This window comes from Bufo bufo, chromosome 5, assembly GCF_905171765.1.
Source record: "Bufo bufo chromosome 5, aBufBuf1.1, whole genome shotgun sequence".
Taxonomy (NCBI): domain Eukaryota; kingdom Metazoa; phylum Chordata; class Amphibia; order Anura; family Bufonidae; genus Bufo; species Bufo bufo.
The window spans coordinates 339423117-339445241 of record NC_053393.1 but is presented as its reverse complement, the minus strand read 5'-3'; the positions used below and the strand labels follow the sequence as shown (position 1 = coordinate 339445241).

The 22125-nt window shown below is 43.9% G+C and overlaps 1 protein-coding gene across 1 annotated transcript in view; it reads right to left on the bottom strand.

The window, feature by feature from the left end:
- Nucleotides 1-2007: 2007 nt before the first annotated feature.
- CDH12 (cadherin 12) overlaps nt 2008-22125 on the bottom strand; it is a 456943-nt gene continuing 436825 nt past the window's right edge. Inside the window, exons 11-12 of the mRNA XM_040432577.1 lie at nt 8093-8344; nt 2008-2504 (exon numbers count right to left, since the gene is read on the bottom strand). Coding sequence (XP_040288511.1) covers nt 2008-2504; nt 8093-8344 — 749 coding nt within the window. The remainder of the gene's footprint in view (nt 2505-8092; nt 8345-22125) is intronic.

Sequence of the window (22125 nt, the reverse complement as noted above, 5' to 3'; positions counted from 1 at the left end):
CCAAGAGCTATAACTTTTTTATTTTTCCGTCTATATACTGTGGCTGTATGAAGGCTTGTTTTTTGCAAGAAAAGTTTTAGTTTTTAATGGCGCCATTTTGGGGTATGCATAACTTTCTGATCAACTTTTATTAACTCTTTCTGGGACGGAGATGGGAAAAACTAAAATTGCGACTGCGTTTTTACGTTATAAATTTTACGGCATTCATTTTTTGGTGTAAATAACACAATATCTTTATTCTCTGGATCAGTTCAATTACAATTATACCAAATGCATATAGGTTTTTTTTATGTTTTACTACTTTTTTGCAATAAAACCCCCTTTTTTAAAGGAAAAAAAAAATGTTTTTGCATCTCTGCTTCCCAAAACCCATGACTTTTTTCTTTTTCTTTCTATAGAGTTGTGTGAGGGTTTGTTTTTTGCGTAAAGACTTGTATTTTTCATTGGTATCATTTTGGAGTAAATGACGCTTTTTGATTGCTTGTTATTACGTTTTTTTGGCGGCAACTAAGAATAAATTTGCAAATCTGTCATTTTTTATTTATTTTTATGGCATTCACCATAGGGGATAATTTACGTTATATTTATGTAGTCTGGGTCGTTATGGACGCGGAAATACCAAACATATGGGAGATATTTCTTTTTTGCTATTTTTTTCATTGAAAAGCATTTTTTCAATGGAAAAAAAGCGTATTTTTTATGAAATTGTTTTATTTAATTAACGTTTTTTTTTTTTGTTTTTTTTTACCACTTAATAGTCCCCCAAGTGGACTATAACAGACAGTATTTTCCTATACTGCATTGCATTGCATTTTAATGGCAATACTATTTTGACATTGACCAGCAGGCTGTGCCAGAGAATCAAATGGAAATTAGTCAAGGCTGGTCTGGTCTACATGAGACCCCAGCCAGCCTTCACGCCCTCATTTGCAGGGTGCCGATGAGAGACAGAGGGAGTCCACTCCCTCTGTCAGCACTTTAGATGCGGTGGGTGCCATTGTCCACGGCATGTAAAGTGTTAAACATCCCAAATCGGTACTCCTGCCGGTCTGGGCTGTTAGAGCAGGACCGCAGCTCTCATGTGAGAGCTGGTCCACTGCACCCCGCTGCACGGGGGGACTTGTGCAGCTCTTGTTCTGGGCCGCACAGCCTAAGGCCCCTTAGTGACAGCCGTAAAAACACGTATGGGTAGTCACTAAGGGGTTAAAAAAGTATCATAACTCAGGAATGGAATCTCAGATCAATAAAAGAAAAACTGTGCTTAATCAGTGAACTATAGCTATATGTCTATGTAGTTTTTAGGGGAGGTTGCTGGTGACAGATTCCCTTTAATGTTTGCATGGGAATTCTATAAGGTGAAAGTAAAGAGTCAAAGCTAGAGGGGAAAATATAAGATAAAATTCTTGTAAACTTAAAACTGGTGGTGTACCAATGGGACCCTACAATAACTCCATACACTTATGGAGTCATACCAGAGAGCTGAATTTTCTACAGACAATCTGATAGAAAACATAAAACATTATGGTTTTGTCCATCAGATGAGACATTCTGGAGATATTGCAACCAGAAAATATGTTCCCATGCAGAGAACTATACAGCAGACCAAGAAGAACACATGAGTCTATAGTACATGACCAAAGGGAATATGGGTGTTTCCTTATAGCCTCTTGTACTAGGTGTTGCAATGTGCATAATGCCTGATACAGTATATGTGCAGAAATAAAAGTTTTTCTAGGCCCCTCAGTTGTATTCAGAAAATCTTTACTTTACACCATGGTCAGTAATTTATTCTTAGTATCATTTCAGTAAATTGTAGATATCACACCTGAGTTTTCTTACTTTAATGAAAAATAGCAAAAACATTTTTTTTTAATTTCATTACAGAATTAATCTTCCAGTTGTGAAACAAACAAAAACTGACAGTATGATAAATATTTTAGCATTTTAATATAAAACTTTTTTACATAGTCTAGATAAAGCTTTTTGATTGCTTGCCACATTTGTAAATTAAGTGATTTTCTCTTTGTTGAAAGTTTCTTCTCCAAACATTTCTGCCAAGCTTTTAAATCGAGGGCCCCAGTCACTTAAAAAATCATAATCCTGATCTGTTTCCATACTAGGTGACTCTATGGTGCTCAATGATTCAGCTACTGATCCAGAGCCTTCATAGGCATATGTTGCTAGTGAGTCATATGGTGGAGCATTTGGATCAACATCATGCTCCTGCAGCCTTTCATTGATGAAATCTCTGATGTCACTATTGTATTCCGCTGGTGGTTTATGACGAGGCAAACACAAAGGTTCAGGCTTTATGTCTCTGCGTCCCTTATTGTCTTCAATTACCTTTGGATTTCTTAGAGCCCCAATGTCAAAGGCCTGAGTGTCTTCTTCCCCACCTCCTTCGTCATCATAATGAATTACATTATCTCTTATATCTTCTTTCGAAGTCATCAGAGCATCTTTCTTTTTCTGTCTTCTTAATGCTACATAAAGTACCACTATAACTAAAGCAAATATGAAAGATTGTCATATTGATTTTGTTCTGTTAGGCATTGAAATAATATTTAACAAAACACACATTTACACAAGGTGAAAAACTTTAAATCGGTTGTACAGCATTAAATAAATAAGGCTTAAATGTATAATAAGAACTGGATAAATTTCTTGTACACCTTATGACCCATATCCTGATCATTAAAGCAAATAATGTTGAGCGAGGCGTGCTTAGTATCAGAGATATGATGTCGCTTTGCTCCAAATTTTATTTTCAGCATTTAAATCTATGGGCTTTGCTTAGGTGAAATTAGTTAAGTCCGAAGTCTCACAAGACTGCGGTGAAGAACTTTGGCATTTGATTCCTCAACTTGAAAACCATTTTAAAACTGCAATTCAAAGTCGGTTTTGGTACCGATATACCAGTTGGTATTGGTACCAACTTTGGATCCCAGTTTTAAAATAGTTTTCAAGTAAAATAATAGAAATATGCTCAACACTAAAAGAAACTCTCCAGTTATAGAATAAAAATAAAAATCACATTAACTGGGGAACAAACAGAACACTAACTTGGCGACCTCCTTTCCAACTTTTCAGATACAGATCTGCAGATTCATGGACTCCCCTGTTATCCAAGATGGCTGCTCTTTTTCTCAGACTACATGATGCACGCTGTTCCACAACAGTTCAAGACATTTCCTGCTTGACCAGCCCGGCCATTACAAGGGCAGCAGGAAGTGTCCTAGACTTCCAAAAGCACATCATATACCAGGTAGTCTGAGAAGTTATGAGGCCATCTCGAACTTGGATGACAGAATTGGAGTCCAGGAACCTACAAATCTGTAGCTGAAAAAATGAAAAGTTAGGCACAATGTACATGTTATGTTTTCAAGTTCATGTGATTTTTTTATTTTTTTTTTAGCTGAAGGGTCACTTTCAGAAGACTTTTACTGACATTGAACCTCTCCTGACATGTCTGCTTTAGTAAATTCTTGCATTCCCCACCAAATAACAATTCTGTAGCCTCATTTCACATAACACTGTACTGTGTTGTTCCCATATTAGTCTTCCTGAATATGTATGAATAAATTGACTTCTGCATGTTTCAAATCTCCATATCAAGGCGGTATTTCCCTTACTAGACACCAATTAGACAGTGTTGGGACACATCCCCAACTGGCAAAGCCTGTTTTTAATGTATTTATAACTGTTTAGGAGGAAAGGGGAATTGTGCATCTAGACATAAAAGGCTCCAGAATTGTAATCTCATGAAGAATACAAGTATTTACTAAAACTGGATGCTAGAAGAGCTGATAGGTCCTCTTTAAAGGATTATTCTGATCTTATCTTTTCATATCTAAGATCTGAATAGCCCTCATAAGTATGGCTAGGGGTCTCCGGAGTCACATACCGTATTTTTCGCTTTATAAGACGCACTTCCCCCCCCCAAAAGTGGGGGGAAAATGGCAGTGCGTCTTATAAAGCGAACACTGCCATGTTTACTTTGGTCACGCTGATACATCGCAAGCCGCAATGTATCAGAGGGGTGGGAGGAGGGGACGGAGGCTGGCAACACTCGCGGCGGGGCCCGATGCAGTCACTGTACTGAAATACATCGGACCCCGCTCACGGTAATTATCACATGTAAAGTCTATAATCTTCAAGCAGTGTCTCTGCTTTAAACTAGGGCAATCCTCTGTAGTGCAACTCACTATGAAAGCGGCAGGCAGAGCGGCAGCGTAACCTCGCGATTCTCACTCATTCATGGGAAGGAAGTGGGAGGAGCATTAATGAGTGAGAATCGCGAGGTTACGCTGCCGCTCTGCCTGCCGCTTTCATAGTGAGTTGCACTACAGAGGATTGCCCTAGTTTAAAGCAGAGACACTGCTTGAAGATTATAGACTTTACATATGAAAACGGCTTCATTACACTCTGCTTTCTTCTATACCAGTACTCACTATGAAAGCAGCGGTCCTGCCGGCGCGTGATGTCACTCACTAGGTCATGCTCCTCCCACTTCATTAATGAAGCTGGCAGGAGAGTGACTGACTGAGTGAGTGACGTCACGTGCTGGCCGGACTGCTGCTTTCATAGTGAGTACTGGTATAGAAGAAAGCAGAGCCATTAAAAGATTTTACATATAAAGTCTACTGTGTGCCCGGTGGTGTAATGGGGGTCACTATTCACACAGGGACAATATACTGTGACACATGATACTGTGACCAGCATAAGATCATCTTATGCTGGTCACAGTATCATATGTGTCACAGTATATTGTCACTGTGTAAATAGTGACCCCTATTACATAAGATGCTATATATGATGCTACATCCCCCGTAGTAGTGCGTCACCCACAGGTCCCCCCATAACAGTGCGTCACCCACAGGTCCCCCCATAAGAGTGCGTCACCCACAGGTCCCCCCATAAGAGTGCGTCACCCACAGGTCCCCCCATAACAGTGCGTCACCCACAGGTCCCCCCATAACAGTGCGTCATCCACAGACCACCATTAGTTCAAAACCCCTCCAAAAGCATACCATTAGTTCAAAACCCCTCCAAAAGCACACCTTTTGGTTAAAAATTTTTTTTTCTTATTTTCCTCCTCAAAAATCTAGGTGCGTCTTATCATCAGGTGCGTCTTATAAAGCGAAAAATACGGTAAATAGCTAAGTGGACTGTGCTACACTGCTTCCATAACTCCCATAGCAGTGGATATGAACGATATAAACATAGAGCTTTGAGCTATACTGCGAGGGTAATTCCAATCTCAGCCATGAAAGGCTTAGGCTTCCCAATACCTTAGGTTGGTAAGATTTAGAAAAATAGACTTTAAATACCGTAATACATTAACAATCTGATATTTTTGGGCTTTGCCTAACTGCCCTACAGCCAGTCTCTGTATGAGGAAATAACAATCAAACAGTTTTGTTAAATGTATTTATTTAATTTTTTTTGCCATTCCTATACTTTGTTTTTCAGGGTCAGGGATGATAGCTACCTGTCAAAAGATATCTTATGTCTACAGCCAGATTATACTGCAGAACACTTTTTAAAATGTATTTTACTCACTTATATAGCACTGACACATTCTGCAGCACTTTATATACATTTTCATTGCTTGGTATACCCAGTGGAGCTCACAAACTAAGTTCCTTATCAGTATCTCTTTGGAATTTTGGAGAAGCAGATTATCTGCACGGGAGCACAGGGACAACATACAAACTCCATGCAGATGTTGGCCTTGGACCCCAGCACTGACTATTAAAGGCAGACATTTATGACATATGTCAGATACAGAGCCCCTGAAGTGAATGGAGAGGTGGCAGTGCATGCACAGCATGCTCTCCATTTATTGCTATGGGAGTTCTGAACATAGGCGAACGAGTGTGTGCTGGGCTATTTTCAGGAATCCTATAGCGGTAAATGAGGAGCACATCACGTATGCACAGCCACTTTTCCATAGACTGCTATGGGACTGCAGGTAAATGGCTGAGCCAACGAGCGCCAATTTTCAATACTCCCATAGTGGTGAACAGAGGGTGGCAGTGCATGCATGACTGCTCTCTACTCTCTTGGGGCTCTATTCTAGAGATAGGAGTGGGTCCTAAATGTGGTACTCAAACCAATCTAACATTGATGGCATATCCACTGATAGCAGTATGCCATCAATGTTGGAGATGGGAATAATGCTTTAAAGCTTTCACTTTGTTTTAAAGGGTAATTCAAAGAAAACTGTTTGAGGTACATGAATGAATATTTCTCACATTGTCTAACTCTTGATAAGAATCTATAGCACACAGAGTTATTGAATGTCCACTATACACATATACAACTGCATTAGGGAACACTTGAAAAAATTTAATTGTTATAAGTCTGCAGAATCTATATAACCTACAGTAACAAATAGTGTTGAGCAAAATTCTTGAAAATAATTTTTACAAAAAAAATATCTTTGTGATGAATTACTTCGCCACAAAGCGCATTTCTTTGTACCGTAAGTAGTGGGTGCAATGACGGAACAGCAATTGCTCTGCTCTCATTGTACCCAAGTCATTGTACCCTTCAGATGCCGCTTTCATTGCTGATCACGGCATCTGACATTAATATTAAGGTCTATAATTTTAAAAATAAATAAAAAAAACATACTTACCTCATCCATTTGATCACGAATGAGGTAAGTATCCAGAGCAAAATCACGTGTGGCGCGTGATGATGTCATCACATCTGCCGACATGGTGACGTCATACATCAACACGCACAATATTTAGTGTGGGGCCTTTAATCAAGATTGTGGCAGGCTCTCTGCACTCAAATGGATGAGGTGAGTATGATTTTTATTGTTTTTTTACCCCATTTCTGGGAAAATCGATTTGTTACCTCAAAGCTCGAGGAAATTCGGCTTTGCGGCAATTAGAATTTTCCCTGAAATTTGGATCAAAGTCCACTTCGGACAACTCAATTCGATCAACACTAGTAATAAAATATGCTAGTAATGAGTTTATAGTAAAACTATAAATTTTAATAAGAAGAACTGCTGGACCTTTATTCATAAAGGAGCCCTGAACAGAGCATGAATGGCAAATGCTAGAGACTGTCAGAGGCAGAAAGTGGCTATTACTATGAACGACTAGAGATGTCCCGAACTATTCGCCGGCGAACAGTTCCCGGCGAAGATAGCTTGTTCGCGTTCGCCGCGGTGGGTGAACATATGCGATGTTCGGTCCGCCCCCTGTACATCATCATTGAGCAAACTTTGACCCTGTACTTCACAGTCAGCAGACACATTCCAGCCAATCAGCATACCCTCCCTCCCAGACCCTCCCACCTCCCATCAAAAAGCAAGGACAGCATCCATCTTAGATTCATTCTGAAGCTGCAGTGTCACAAATTTGACTAAGTTGTAATTGCAATGCAATTAATACAGGTTATATGAATCGCATTGCGAATTCAACTTTGAGCTGGGTTCCTAATGGTTGTATTGCTAGAATATAACGAAGATTGAGAATATAGTGCTATATTCATTATATTCATCAATTCTAGCAATACAACCATTAGGAACTCAGATCTAAGTTGTAATCGCAATGCGATTAATACAGGTTATATTAATCGCTTAGCGAATTCAACTTAGAGCTGGGTTCCTAATGGTTGTATTGCTAGAATATAATGAAGATTGAGAATATAGTGCTATATTCGTTATATTCGTCAATTCTAGCAATACAACCATTAGGAACTTATCTCTAAGTTGAATTCGCAATGCGATTAATGCAGGTTATATTAATCGCATTGCGAATTCAACTTACCACACTCTGCGTCAACTACGCAATTTTCCATGGGAGTTTTGCCATGGATCCCCCTCCGGCATGCCACAGTCCAGGTGTTAGTCCCCTTGAAACAAAATTTCCATCACTATTGTGGCCAGAAAGTGTGCCTGTGGGTTTTAAAATTCGCCTGTCTATTGAAGTCTATGGCTATTCGCCCGGTTTGCGAACATTCGCAGAAGTTTGCGACAACTCTATGAACGACCCAGTTCTACCCATGTACTACTTTCTACTTTCATGGTAATGAGTGTTTTTTATTTTTGCTCTGTGAGAAATCTTACCTAAAAGTATAATAATGCACAGCAAAATGGCTATCAAAGCACCAGTGCTTAAACCAACAGGTAAAAAAATAGCTTCCACATTACAGGAGAGGACGGTCCCTCTTGAGTTACATCTGCATACTCTAATAGTTAATGTGCTTGTACTGCTTTGGATGGGGTAACTGCTGTCCTCTACTACTACTGGAAGGAGATAGAACTCTTTATCTCTGCGACTGTACCCATGTCTCTGTGCTTCTATACCAGCTGAGTTATCTGTAAAATAAAAAGAGAAAATGTAATACATTCTATGATACCATATCAAGATTGTCGTTAATTTGAGAATTTAATTTAGATTTCTGTTTATTATTGAATGATATACAGTGTTTTTTGAAACTATGTTTTTTTCCCGTTTTGTTGCATAATAAAATGGGATTCAATTGATTTTTGTGGAGTTTTTTTCCACCGGATTAACCCCTGACAGCCCTCAATGTTCACCTCAGACACCGCGATCAGCGATGAATGCGGCATCTGAGGAGTTCGATGATGGGGGTGTAGCAGAATCAATGTTCCCCATCATTCCGCCCGCTAATTACAAAGAAATACAAATAAATTTGGAGAACTAGTCACCATGTAAATGTTCAGTTTGTTCCATGGTTAATATGATTATTTTTCCTTGAACTGGATGGTCTATTTAATATTCATATTCAGCCCCTGAAAGTGAAAAGTTTGTGGAGTCAATTTTTACTGCAATTATAATTTATAGAGGAAAGTCTCTTCTGGCATGTCCATATTTGCTTGGTACATTCTTCCAGACAAAACTGCTCCAACTAAGTTAGATGAGTAATGTTGGTGTACAGCAGTCTTCAAGTCATGCCACAAATTCACAATTGAATTAAAGTCTGGGCTTTAACTAGTTCATTCAAAACATTTAAATGTTTCTCCTTAAATGGAACTTGTCACCATGAAAATTACAAATTATATTCAAGCAGCATGTTATAGAGCAGTAGAAGCTGAGCAGATTAATATATAGTTTTATAGGAAAAGACAAATATAACTTGTATTTCATTCATTTAAATTCCTATTCATTCTGGGCTTTATGTCAAGGAGGCGGTCCTATCAGAGAGTAATGGCTATCTCTGTATCCACAGTCATAGAGGAAAGGCTGTCAATCACTGAGAGGACCACCTCCTTGACTTCAAAGTCCAGAATAGGCGCAGGTATAAATGAGTAAATTACAAGATTTACTGAATCTTTTACCATAACACAATATAAAAATTTTCTCCGCTTCTTCTGCTCTATAATATGCTTCCTTTAGCTGATTCTCTTTAAACCACTCTGGTATAGTTTAGCGGTGTGTCCTTCTGGAATGTGAACCTCTGTCCCAGGCTCAAATCTCTGACAGACTAAAACAGATGTTTCTCAAGAACTGCCATTTTTTACTGTAATGTGTCATCCATATTTTGATCATTACTAGCCAGTTTTCCAATCCCTACCTATGAAAAGAACCCCCACAGCATGATTCTGCCAAAACCATGATTTACTGTTGGATTATTGTTCTTGGAGTGATGGCCAAAAAGTTGAGTTTTAGTCTCCATGTATTTGGGGAGTTTGCCACATGATTTGGTGAACTTCAAGTGATTTTGTATGTTTTTTGTTTGTGTCATGGTCTTACCTGCTTGCTGCTCTCCTTCGTTTGACATGTGCTGGCGGCCATCTTGGTTTCTGGGTTTCTTGTAGCCTTCCACCCTGCGGCTCCTCCTTCCCCTGGGAGGAGCTGGATGCCTAGCTCATATATATAGGAGGTCTGTGGCTTCAGTTCCTTGCTTGGTCCTCTTGTGTTCACATGCTTCTAAGACTGCTGCTGCTTCTGGTTCCTGATCCTGGCTTCGTCTGACTACCCTGCTGGTTCCTGATCCTGGCTTCGTCTGACTACCCTGCTGGTTCCTGATCCTGGCTTCGTCTGACTACCCTGCTGGTTCCTGATCCTGGCTTCGTCTGACTACCCTTCTGGTTCCTGACCTCTGGCTTCGCAAAGACTCTGCTCGGTTTCACCATCCGTTTGGACTTTTGCTTTACAGCTTTATTTTCAATAAAGCCTTCTTATTTTCACTTATCTCTTGTTGTACGTCTGGTTCATGGTTCCGTGACATTAGGACCAAGCCATGAATTCTGACGGTACAGGGCCATCCTCGCTACCCACGCTGGTTGCCAGACTTGATCAGCAGGATCACCTGTTGGGTCGGTTCGCTGTGGCGTTGCAAACCCTGCTTGAACGCACGGCTCATTTCGCTCCCGTTGCCGATGGGTCGGTTGTCGCTCCTGGGCTTGCTCCTACTGCCGCTCCGGTTGTTGCGCCAGAGTCTACCCCGACACCTGTTGTTGCGCCTGCGGTGTTTCGGGGTATGACCGGTTCTGCCCCTCTTCCACAGCGCTTTGGGGGAGAGCCAACTCAGTGCCGAGGTTTCCTTAACCAGGTGGGCATTTATTTCGAGTTGCTGCCACATGCCTTTCCTACTGAGAGATCAAAGGTGGGCTTCTTGATCTCGCTGCTCTCGGACAAGGCCTTGGCCTGGGCCAGCCCTTTATGGGAGAACAACAATCCGGTGGTTGCCGAGTTTTCCGGTTTTGTTGCTTCTCTTCGGAAGGTATTCGATGTGCCGGCTCGTGCTGCCTCTGCTGCGAAGCTCCTTATGTCCATCAGACAGGGTTCACGATCCGTAGCTGAATACGCCATTGAGTTTCGTACCCTGGCAGCAGAGGTGGGCTGGAATAATGAGGCTCTGGTCGCTGCTTTCTCTCATGGTCTCTCGGATGCCTTGAAGGATGAGGTTGCAGCTAAGGACCTACCAGTTGAGCTCGAGTCTCTTATTTCTTTCCTGATTTTGATTGACACCAGACTCAGGGAGAGACCTTCCTTTAAGGAGAACCTGCGGAGGTCTTCTAACAGATTGGTGCCTACGTTTGCTGTCCCACCCGTGCCTCCCTCTCCTCCCACGCCTCCTGGGGATGACTTGTCTGGGGGTGAACCCATGCAGCTGGGGTTTGCTCGCCTGTCCGAGGGGGAGAGGGCACTCCGGAGACGCGAGGGCCGATGCATGTACTGTGGTCTCGGTGGGCATTTTCGGTTGGCATGTCCGAACCGTCCGGGAAACGCTCGTACCCTGAGATCCTGTCGGGGGCAGATCTTGGGTGGAGTCTCCTCGTCCCCGGTTTCCCGTGTTGACAAACCACTGATCACTGTTGTCCTCTCCTGGGTCGGGGGCTCGGTGACGACCCAGGCGTTGGTGGACTCTGGTGCTGGTGGTTTGTTCATTGATAGTGTGTTCGCTGCCGCCAATTCCATTCCTCTGCAGGCTCGAGGTTCCCCACTGGCTCTTGAGGCGATAGACGGCAGACCCCTTCTGCCGCCACACGTGACTCATGAGACCCTTCCAGTGGGGATAGCCATTGGTGCCGTTCACAGAGAGTCGGTCTGCCTCCAGGTTATTTCGTCTCCACACTACTCGGTGGTCTTGGGGTACCCCTGGCTCCAGAAGCATAATCCGACTTTCGATTGGAGATCGGTCGAGATCCTCTCGTGGTCACCGCAGTGTGGGGCTAGTTGCATCCATGGATCTGTCAAGTTGCTGTGTACTTCCTCGGACTCTCTGTTGCCTCCTGAATACGAGGAGTACCGGGATGTATTCGATAAGGTGCGCGCGGTTGCCCTACCTCCGCACCGCCCATACGATTGTGCCATAGAGTTACAATCTGGTGCCTTTCCTCCTCGTGGCAAAGTCTATCCACTGTCGGTAGCGGAGAATGAGGCCATGGAGGAGTACGTGAGGGAGGCGCTTTCACGCGGACACATTCGCAAATCTTCATCCTCGGCAGGGGCTGGATTTTTCTTTGTGAAAAAGAAGGGCGGTGAGTTGAGGCCTTGCATCGATTACAGGGGGCTCAATCGCATCACGATCAAGAACGCTTACCCGATACCCTTGATTTCCGAGCTGTTCGATCGCCTTAAAGGGGCCACGGTCTTTACCAAACTCGACCTGAGGGCGGCATATAACCTGGTAAGGATCAAGGCGGGCGATGAGTGGAAGACCGCGTTTAACACCAGGACCGGTCATTACGAATCCTTGGTTATGCCCTTTGGGTTGTGCAATGCGCCCGCAGTCTTTCAGGAATTCATCAACTATGTTTTCCGTGACCTGTTGCAGCAGTGTGTGGTAGTCTATTTGGATGACATCTTGGTATATTCTGAATCCATGGAGGCCCACATTCTGGATGTCAGACGAGTGTTGCAACGGTTACGAGAGAACAAGCTGTTCGGTAAGCTTGAGAAATGCGAATTTCACCGATCCCAGGTAACCTTCTTAGGTTACATCATTTCCGCTGAGGGGTTCTCCATGGATCCTGAGAAGGTTTCGGCTGTCTTACAGTGGCCCCAGCCCAGTGGTCTTCGTTCCCTGCAGCGCTTTTTGGGCTTCGCCAATTATTATCGGAAGTTCATCAGGGACTTTTCCATGCTGGCCAAGCCTCTCACGGATCTGACCAGGAAGGGCAGTAATTCCCAGTTCTGGCCGCTCGAGGCCATCCGAGCTTTTGAGGCCCTAAAGTCCGCCTTTGTGTCGGCTCCGATTCTGTCGCATCCCAACCCTGGGTTGCCCTTTGTCCTCGAGGTGGACGCGTCTGAGACGGGAGTAGGCGTCCTTCTGTCTCAGCGTAGAACACCAGAGGGTCCTCTGCTTCCTTGTGGGTTTTACTCCCGGAAACTGTCTTCCGCGGAGTGCAACTATTAGATTGGTGACAGGGAGTTATTGGCCATCGTGCAGGCCCTTAAAGAATGGAGGCACTTGCTCGAGGGTTCGGTGGTTCCGGTTCTCATCCTGACGGACCACAAGAATCTGACCTACCTTTCTGAGGCCAAGAGATTGACACCACGTCAGGCCAGATGGGCTCTGTTCTTGTCACGTTTTAATTACGTGGTCTCCTACCTACCCGGTTCCAAGAACATCAGGGCGGATGCCTTATCACGGCAGTACTCCGAGCTGTCCAGGGAGGAGTCGATTCCGACTTCGGTCATACCTCCGAATCAGATCCTGGCCGCCATTCGCACCAGCCTGACCTCTCCCCTGGGTGAGCAGATTTTGGCGGCTCAATCTGGTGCTCCCTCTGGGAGACCCAACGGCAGATGTTTTGTGCCTGAGGAGTTGCGCACTCGGTTGTTGCGAACTTACCATAACTCCAAGACCGCGGGGCATCCTGGAAAGAATCAGCTGTCCTGGGCTGTTTCACGTCTGTTCTGGTGGCCTTCCCTACGTTCCGACATCGCCGAATATGTAGCGGCATGCTCCGTTTGTGCCCAGAGTAAGTCCCCTCGGCACCTTCCGTTGGGCCTTCTGCAACCCATAGCCACCGGGGAGCGCCCATGGTCACACCTGGGGATGGATTTCATTGTGGACCTCCCTGCATCCCGAGGCCATACGGTCATTCTCATGATTGTGGATCGGTTTTCCAAAATGTGCCACTGTGTTCCTCTCAAGAAGTTACCCTCTGCACAAGAGTTGGCCACGATTTTTGCCAGGGAGGTCTTCCGGTTGCACGGTTTGCCTAAGGAGATTGTGTCGGATCGGGGGAGTCAGTTTGTGTCCAGGTTCTGGCGCGCCTTTTGCTCCCAGTTGGGGATTCATCTCTCCTTCTCCTCGGCCTACCACCCTCAGTCCAATGGGGCCGCAGAACGATCCAATCAGGCCTTGGAGCAATTCCTTCGTTGCTATGTCTCCGATCACCAAGACAATTGGGTTGACCTCCTGCCTTGGGCTGAGTTTGCCAGGAACACGGCGGTGAACTCTTCCTCTGGGACGTCTCCCTTCATGGCCAATTATGGGTTCCAACCTGCCGTGTTACCGGAGGTATTCTCTCCCCAGGATATTCCGGCTGTGGAGGATCACCTTTCCGTCCTACGTGCTTCTTGGGTACAGATCCAGAAGTCCCTTGAGGTCTCTGCGCAGCGCCAGAGACTCCAGGCTGATCGCAGACGAGCGCCTGCTCCTTCCTACCAGGTCGGAGACCGTGTATGGTTGTCCACCCGCAACCTCAACCTTCGAGTGCCCACTCCCAAGCTGGCGCCTCGCTTTGTTGGTCCCTTCCGAGTGCTTCGCAGGGTAAACCCGGTAGCCTATGCCCTTGCGCTTCCTCCTGGCATGCGGATCTCCAACGTGTTTCATGTCTCCCTGTTGAAGCCACTGGTGTGTAATCGTTTCACTTCCTCGGTTCCTCGGTTCCTCGGCCTCGTCCGGTCCAAGTGGGCAATCGTGAGGAATATGAGGTGAGCAATATCCTGGACTCACGCCTGGTCCGCGGTCGGTTGCAGTTTTTGGTCCATTGGCGTGGTTATGGTCCAGAGGAGCGTTCCTGGGTTCCCTCCGCAGATGTCCATGCTCCTGCCTTGCTCCGAGCCTTCCACGCACGCTTCCCTCAGAAACCGTTTTGTGCTCCGCGGAGGAGGGGCCCTTGAGGGGGAGGTACTGTCATGGTCTTACCTGCTTGCTGCTCTCCTTCGTTTGACATGTGCTGGCGGCCATCTTGGTTTCTGGGTTTCTTGTAGCCTTCCACCCTGCGGCTCCTCCTTCCCCTGGGAGGAGCTGGATGCCTAGCTCATATATATAGGAGGTCTGTGGCTTCAGTTCCTTGCTTGGTCCTCTTGTGTTCACATGCTTCTAAGACTGCTGCTGCTTCTGGTTCCTGATCCTGGCTTCGTCTGACTACCCTGCTGGTTCCTGATCCTGGCTTCGTCTGACTACCCTGCTGGTTCCTGATCCTGGCTTCGTCTGACTACCCTGCTGGTTCCTGATCCTGGCTTCGTCTGACTACCCTTCTGGTTCCTGACCTCTGGCTTCGCAAAGACTCTGCTCGGTTTCACCATCCGTTTGGACTTTTGCTTTACAGCTTTATTTTCAATAAAGCCTTCTTATTTTCACTTATCTCTTGTTGTACGTCTGGTTCATGGTTCCGTGACAGTTTGGACATAAAGCCCCATATTGGTCCTAGGAATAAATATGTTGGTCCGATGAACGATGGAGCTCCATCAGTGTTATTGCTGGTGTATTTGTTGAATCACTGATTAATGCTCTCCTTTAGAGTTGAGCGAAGCCGAACTGCAAAGTTTGGGTTTGTACCGAACTTTGCGAGTTCGGGTACCCGGACGCGAACCCGGACTTTTTCACTGAAGTTCGGGTTCGGTGTTCAGGTGATTTTATTATTTTTCGTTATAACATTGTTATAACGGAAAATAATAGCATTCTTAAAACAGAATGTTAAATAAAATGTCTACTCTCGGGGTTAAAAAAATAAATAAAAAACTCACCTCATCCACTTAATCGCACATCCGGTATCCTCTTTTCTTCAGGATCTGCCAAAGGACCTGCGGTGACATCAACGCAGGTCCTTTTGCAGGTCCTGAAGAAAAGAGGATACCGGCTGCGTGATCAAGTGGATGAGGTGAGTTTTATTTTATTTTTAATCCCGAATTAGATGTTTTATTTAGCATTCTGTTTTAAGAATGCTATTATTTTCTGTTATAACCATGCTATAACAGAAAATAATAAAGTGAAGTTCGGGTCCCCATTGACTTAAATGGGGTCCGGGTTCGGGGTGAAGTTTGGGTCAAGTTCGGGTCCCGAACTTTGACCTTAAGTTCGGCCGAACTCGAGCTTCCACGTGTTTGCTCAACCCTACTCTCCTTGCCTGATCTGAGAGTTTTGCCAGACAGCCTTCTCTTGTCAGGATTGGAGTTGTGCTATATTCTCTTCACTTTGTTATCATAGACCTAATTGTGCCCTATGGGATGTTCAAAGATTGTGGTATTTTTTTTTATAACCCAACTGTGATTATGTGCTCATAATTTATTTATTTAAAGGCAACATAGAACAAGGTCTTTTTTCATTTCATTGTAACAAGGTGGACCATTTTGGCAGGTAACATAAAATCTAAATTAAAATTAATTTTAATTCTAGGTAGTAACACAATAAAACTTGAAAAACACCAAGGGGTTAATATTTTTGAAAGATACTGAATTAGTGATGAGTAAATTTCTCAAAATTCATTTCAGGTCTGATTCATCAAATAAAAAAATAAAATAAAAAATATTTGTGTCTGAATCAATTCTACACAAATCAAAGTTGTCTCAATTGCCCTGAAAATTTGTATATAACACATTCTAATCTACCAGGTATATATATATGTTTTGTTTTTTTTTACAATTTTTACTCTTTCTCTTCCCCCTCCCTAAGCTCTTGAACACAATGACAGCAATAACAAATAATGTAAGGTGACACTGAGATATGTAACTATAGGTAAACACATTGTTGACAGTGTTAATAAACACAATGTTATGGCTTGTTAAGACCAAGCATTCAAAAATGATGCCTCAACAGGAGCAGATACCTGCCTCTGTTTATATACATATGTTAATATCAGAAAAAGTGGCTTGTTTTGCACAAGCATCCAAAAATGATGCCTTAATGGGGCAGAACGCCTCCTTGTATTAAGAAAATCAGAAGTGTAAATTGTCAGAAGAAATCGTGGCTTGTTCTGAACAAGCCTGGAAAAAAATTGTTCCTTTTAATTGGAAGCAGTACAGTGTGGATATGGAAAGGGTAAGGTAATAGTGTCATATGATTACAATAGTAGTGGCAGCAGTAGCAGCACAGCATGGAACATACAAGGCAGTAGATGTGTGTGTGTGTGTGTGTGTGTGTGCGGCTGTTTAGTGGTGGTAGTAGCAACATTAGTAGTGGTGACTGTATAGAAGTAATAGTAGTGGCAGTATGGGTAATGGAAGTGGCAGTATGATTATCAGCAGGGAATTGCAGCTGTAGCGGTGGCGGAAACATCAGCCATATTGCACAGAACATGATGGTAGGAAGGTTAACATCGGCAGGGGCATGATGGCAGAAGTAACAGGATATGGTATGGAACATGAAAGGCAGACAGTGCCATGATGGGGCACCGTCAACAAGGGCAGATCTATTCATTGGCTTCAGTTGGAGGAGTATGAAAGTCCTCATATATTTATGCCTCGTTCTTTTCGATATTTTGTAAATTGGCGGAGAACTTTGTCCGTTTGGATGTCAAAACGACCCTTTCTGCAGAGAAAGCCCTCTTTGTTTTTATTTATTTTACTCACATATTTCACAGCACTCTTTGTAATGACACTGGAGCACTGGAGGCTGAGCGAGAGAGAGCATACTGAGGAAGTTTGGGTCAATAATCCAGCATGCCTACTCAGAAGTCCACAGGTTCAGGGAACATGAAATTAACTGTAGAAAGTCAGAGTCAAGGTATGACTGAACCTGGGTGTTGATGTGGAAGGTCTCCATTGGATGATTTATTTCAGCTTGGTGCAGCACATGAAAGAATTCCTCCATCATCCGAGTTTGTTCACCAAAAGCTGTAACAAACTGTGTACACAGTGTTTCCTGGTAATAAAGTAATTTTGCCTCACTTTTGGCAGAAGGAAAGCATTTACCAATTTTGCTTTGATAGTGAGGCTCCAACAACATAGCTATCTAGTAATAATTAGACTGCTCCATATGAAATATACAGCTGTCATTATGTGATCAAGCATACAGCTTGCCATTCTTTCCAGCATGCCTAAGAACTTTTTGCCTCCACCCCCCACTGAGATGATTGGGTTTCATAATTGTCATCATCATTAGAGATGGCCTTGCGGTTCGCCCGGCGGTTGTTTCATGGCGAACTTTGCTAGTTCGCCGAACATATGGTGATATTTGCACGCGCCTAATTTTTTTGCATAGCGCCAAAATTTGACCCATGACACATCCATCAGGTGGGACAGGACAGCCAATTGAGACATTTCAGCACATGGACACACCCCCTACCCTATAAATAAACCCAATCTGGCCACCATTTTACATTCAGTCTTTTGACAGTGTAGGGAGAGGTTGCTGTGTGGAGCAGGGACAGACTGTTAGAGAAACCAAACGCTAGCTAATAGGGCCACAAAAGTCCTTTTAAGGACTAGTATAGGTGTGCTACCGATAGGTGTGACATACTGAGGGGTTTGATATACTTATAATATACTTTCTAACATAGAAATTATATTATAATGCATTTGTATTGTACAGAAGTTGTGTGCGGTTCTGCTGCGATACTGCAGCTATACAGAGGGACAAACGCTATTGGAATAACTAATTGCAACTGGTGTGATATACCAGTTGCCCCCCCAAAAAAATTGATTGAGGCAGGGGTGTGATATAACTATAATATACTTTCCATATAGGGCATTTGTATTGTGCAGCAGTTGTGTGTGGTTCTGCTGAGATACCGCAGCTATAAAAAGGGACAAACGCTATTGGTACAAACAATTTCTACTGGTGTGATATACCAGTTGCCCCCCAAAAAAACTGATTGAGGCAGGGGTGTGATATACCTAGAATATACTTTCCGTATAGTGCATTTGTAATTTGCAGGAGTTGTGTGTGGTTCTGCTGGGATACACCAGCTATACAGAGTGACAAACGCTATTTGAACAAATAATTGCAACTGGTGTGATATAACATTTGCACCCAAAAAAACTGATTGAGGCAGGGGTGTGATATATCTAGAATATAATTTCCATATAGTACATTTGTAGTTTGCAGGAGTTTTGTGCGGTTCTGCTGAGATACCCCAGCTATACAGAGGGACAAACGCTATTGGAACAAATAATTTTAACTGAAATTATATACCAAATGCCCACAAATAAAACTGATTAAAGGGGTTTGATATACCTACTTCCAGCAAATAATCATTAAGCGGTTCTAAATACCTGCTTCCACAAATACTGATCTTCTATAGGAACTTTGTCACAGGGTCATTTTGAAAATGACAGCCAGAGGAGGAGGCCGACCATTCCGCAGGGCTGCTAGGGGTCGGGCAGGTGCACCAGGCCGGAGCCTAAGTGGGAAGTTGGAGAAAGTGCAGCGTCCCACTACATGTGTGTGGGCACTGCTTAAAAGCACTTTTTACCCTAAAAATTGTATTATGCTGTATTATGTGACTTTGTACTAATTTTGTACTTAAAAATTAGGTTCTATATACAGTACAGACCAAAAGTTTGAACACACCTTCTCATTCAAAGAGTTTTCTTTATTTTCATGACTATGAAGGCATTAAAACTATGAATTAACACATGTGGAATTATATACATAACAAACAAGTGTGAAACAACTGAAAATATGTCATATTCTAGGTTCTTCAAAGTAGCCACCTTTTGCTTTGATTACTGCTTTGCACACTCTTGGCATTCTCTTGATGAGCTTCAAGAGGTAGTCCCCTGAAATGGTCTTCCAACAGTCTTGAAGGAGTTCCCAGAGATGCTTAGCACTTGTTGGCCCTTTTGCCTTCACTCTGCGGTCCAGCTCACCCCAAATCATCTTGATTGGGTTCAGGTCCGGTGACTGTGGAGGCCAGGTCATCTGGCGCAGCACCCCATCACTATCCTGCATGGTCAAATAGCCCTTACTTTTAAAGTTTTCCCAATTTTTTGGGTGACTGACTGACCTTCATTTCTTAAAGTAATGATGGCCACTAGTTTTTCTTTACTTAGGTGCTTTTTTCTTGCCATAATACAAATTCTAACAGTCTATTCAGTAGGACTATCAGCTGTGTATCCACCTGACTTCTCCTCAACGCAACTGATGGTCCCAACCCCATTTATAAGGCAAGAAATCCCACTTATTAAACCTGACAGGGCACACCTGTGAAGTGAAAACCATTTCAGGGGACTACCTCTTGAAGCTCATCAAGAGAATGCCAAGAATGTGCAAAGCAGTAATCAAAGCAAAAGGTGGCTACTTTGAAGAACCTAGAATATGACATATTTTCAGTTATTTCACACTTGTTTTTTATGTTTATAATTCCACATGTGTTAATTCATAGTTTTGATGCCTTCAGTGTGAATCTACAATTTTCATAGTCATGAAAATAAAGAAAACTCTTTGAATGAGAAGGTGTGTTCAAACTTTTGGTCTGTACTGTATATTCAGGTCAGGCCTAGTGGGAAGAGATGAGAGCAGATCAGAGTAGATCAGATTAGATTAGTGGGAGAGAATGCAGAGTGAAGACTTCAGACCACAGATTAGTGAGTGGAGCCAACTTTGCTATGTGGTAGTACCAAGGTGTGAGGCGCTGAAGAGCATTTTCCTTCTGTGGCCGGACTATACACTTGCATCCCTGACCAGTAGGAGAGAGTTTGCCTCCCTGGACTAGAAACAAGCATCAGAAAGATTCATCAGTGATAATAGCCATTATTTAGGGCCACAGACAACTTTGCGCATGGTGGAGGACTTATAGCTTCCGGCAGCCACACCATAATTCTGGGAAACAGAGTAGCTACCTGTCCCAATATTCAGCTTGGAGGGAAATAACAAGGTATAGGACTGGGCACATCAACAGGAATTAGGTACTCCCTAACCACAGCTCACATCCAGCCTAAGAAAGCCTAGGAACAGTGGACTTGCAGATTAACCCTAATACCAACAAGAGACTGTATTCTGTACTGCTGCAACCAAAGTAAAGTTGTGAGTTGTACCTTACCACTGCCTACTTCATTATTACTACTATTGGTTATACCACCATTAACGGTACTGGCGTCACAACAAAAACCATCAAGGGACTCAGCCGCAACAAGAACCCTAAGCACCCCTAACATCAAGGGCACCTCAACCACCATCTTGGCTGAAGCTTCCCTACCACAGAGCGTGCCCCGGAGAATTTCGTGCTGTCCACCTCAACACTGTGCTGCCAGCCCAGGGAGGCTTTCTGCTAACCGTGAGTAAACTGATGAACTGTCTTTTATTACTTGATCCCTCATTGGTCCACCGTGTACCTCACGTGTTGCTCTGCGCTACTGGCTGGCTGCATAACATTTATTGGCGTCACGAACAGGATATTAACCCTTGCGCCATATTTGAGAGACTGTCGCATGTGAATAAGCCCCTTTGCTTTATTGAGAGACTTTTGCTTATTGTGCGCTGTTTTGGGCTACAGAACTGTTTAAACTGCTTGGAAAGTGTATGGAAGTGCTATACTAGTCCCCAGCATAAAAATCACAGTGTTAAAAGTGAGAAAATCCGACATTTGTGTGTCACTAAAACGGCTTGCTGTCAGTGAATAGACTGTTTATATGCACTTAAGATGGCCGCTGAATCTCTTGTTTGAAAAAAAATACTGCGCCATCACTGTGTACAAGTTAGTGACACCCCCTGAAGAGCGGGAAAACGTAGTGCCGCCCATTTATGCAAACTGTCTGGTGAAGCCCATCCTACCTTTACTGTGTTGTTTCTGAGAGGCTATCCCTGTATGCAAAAGCAGCACCGCCTCCTCTGCCCTATGAAAAGTCCTGCTGCAGTGTGTAATGGGTGGAACTATGTGTGGAATATCAATGTGCCCACCTGTTAAATGTTGGGACAAAAGCACTGCCGCCTATAAATATCTTCATACCCAAAAGACTGCTCCATTATTGTGTCACCAAACCATCAAACCCAATTGGAGTACTGACCAGTGTGGTTCCGAATGCCCGATTCCCTGAGACCGCCCCTCGTATGGTGGATAATGGTTGCGCCGCTCCTGTCATTCAAACAGACCTGGGAGGCGGGCCTAGCACTCAGGAAGAGCGTGACGTGCATGCGCACGTTAGAAGCAGAGACGCTGATTGCTGCATGGAGAGAGAAGCGAAGTGCCGGAGCAGCATGGCGGAAAAACAAGAGAGCCCTGTACCTGAGATTGAATCCGGACGGGACCCGTTCGCCGTTCCGACTTGGACCCCTACGAATATTACTCCGGAACTACAGGTTCGTGTGCAGGGGATGTGGGACCGTCACTGGAGGGAGCGTAGTGGGGACCGCGGCCCTGAATCTGCAGAGAGCAGTACAGGTCAGCATGCAGTCGCGATGCCGCTACACCAGCCACCGAAAGTTGCCGAAAGGTCAGGTTTGGTTGATGAAGCCCCCGCCATAGCGTGGCCCACCACAGAACAGAGTGCGCTTTGGGCTAGGTTGTCCGCA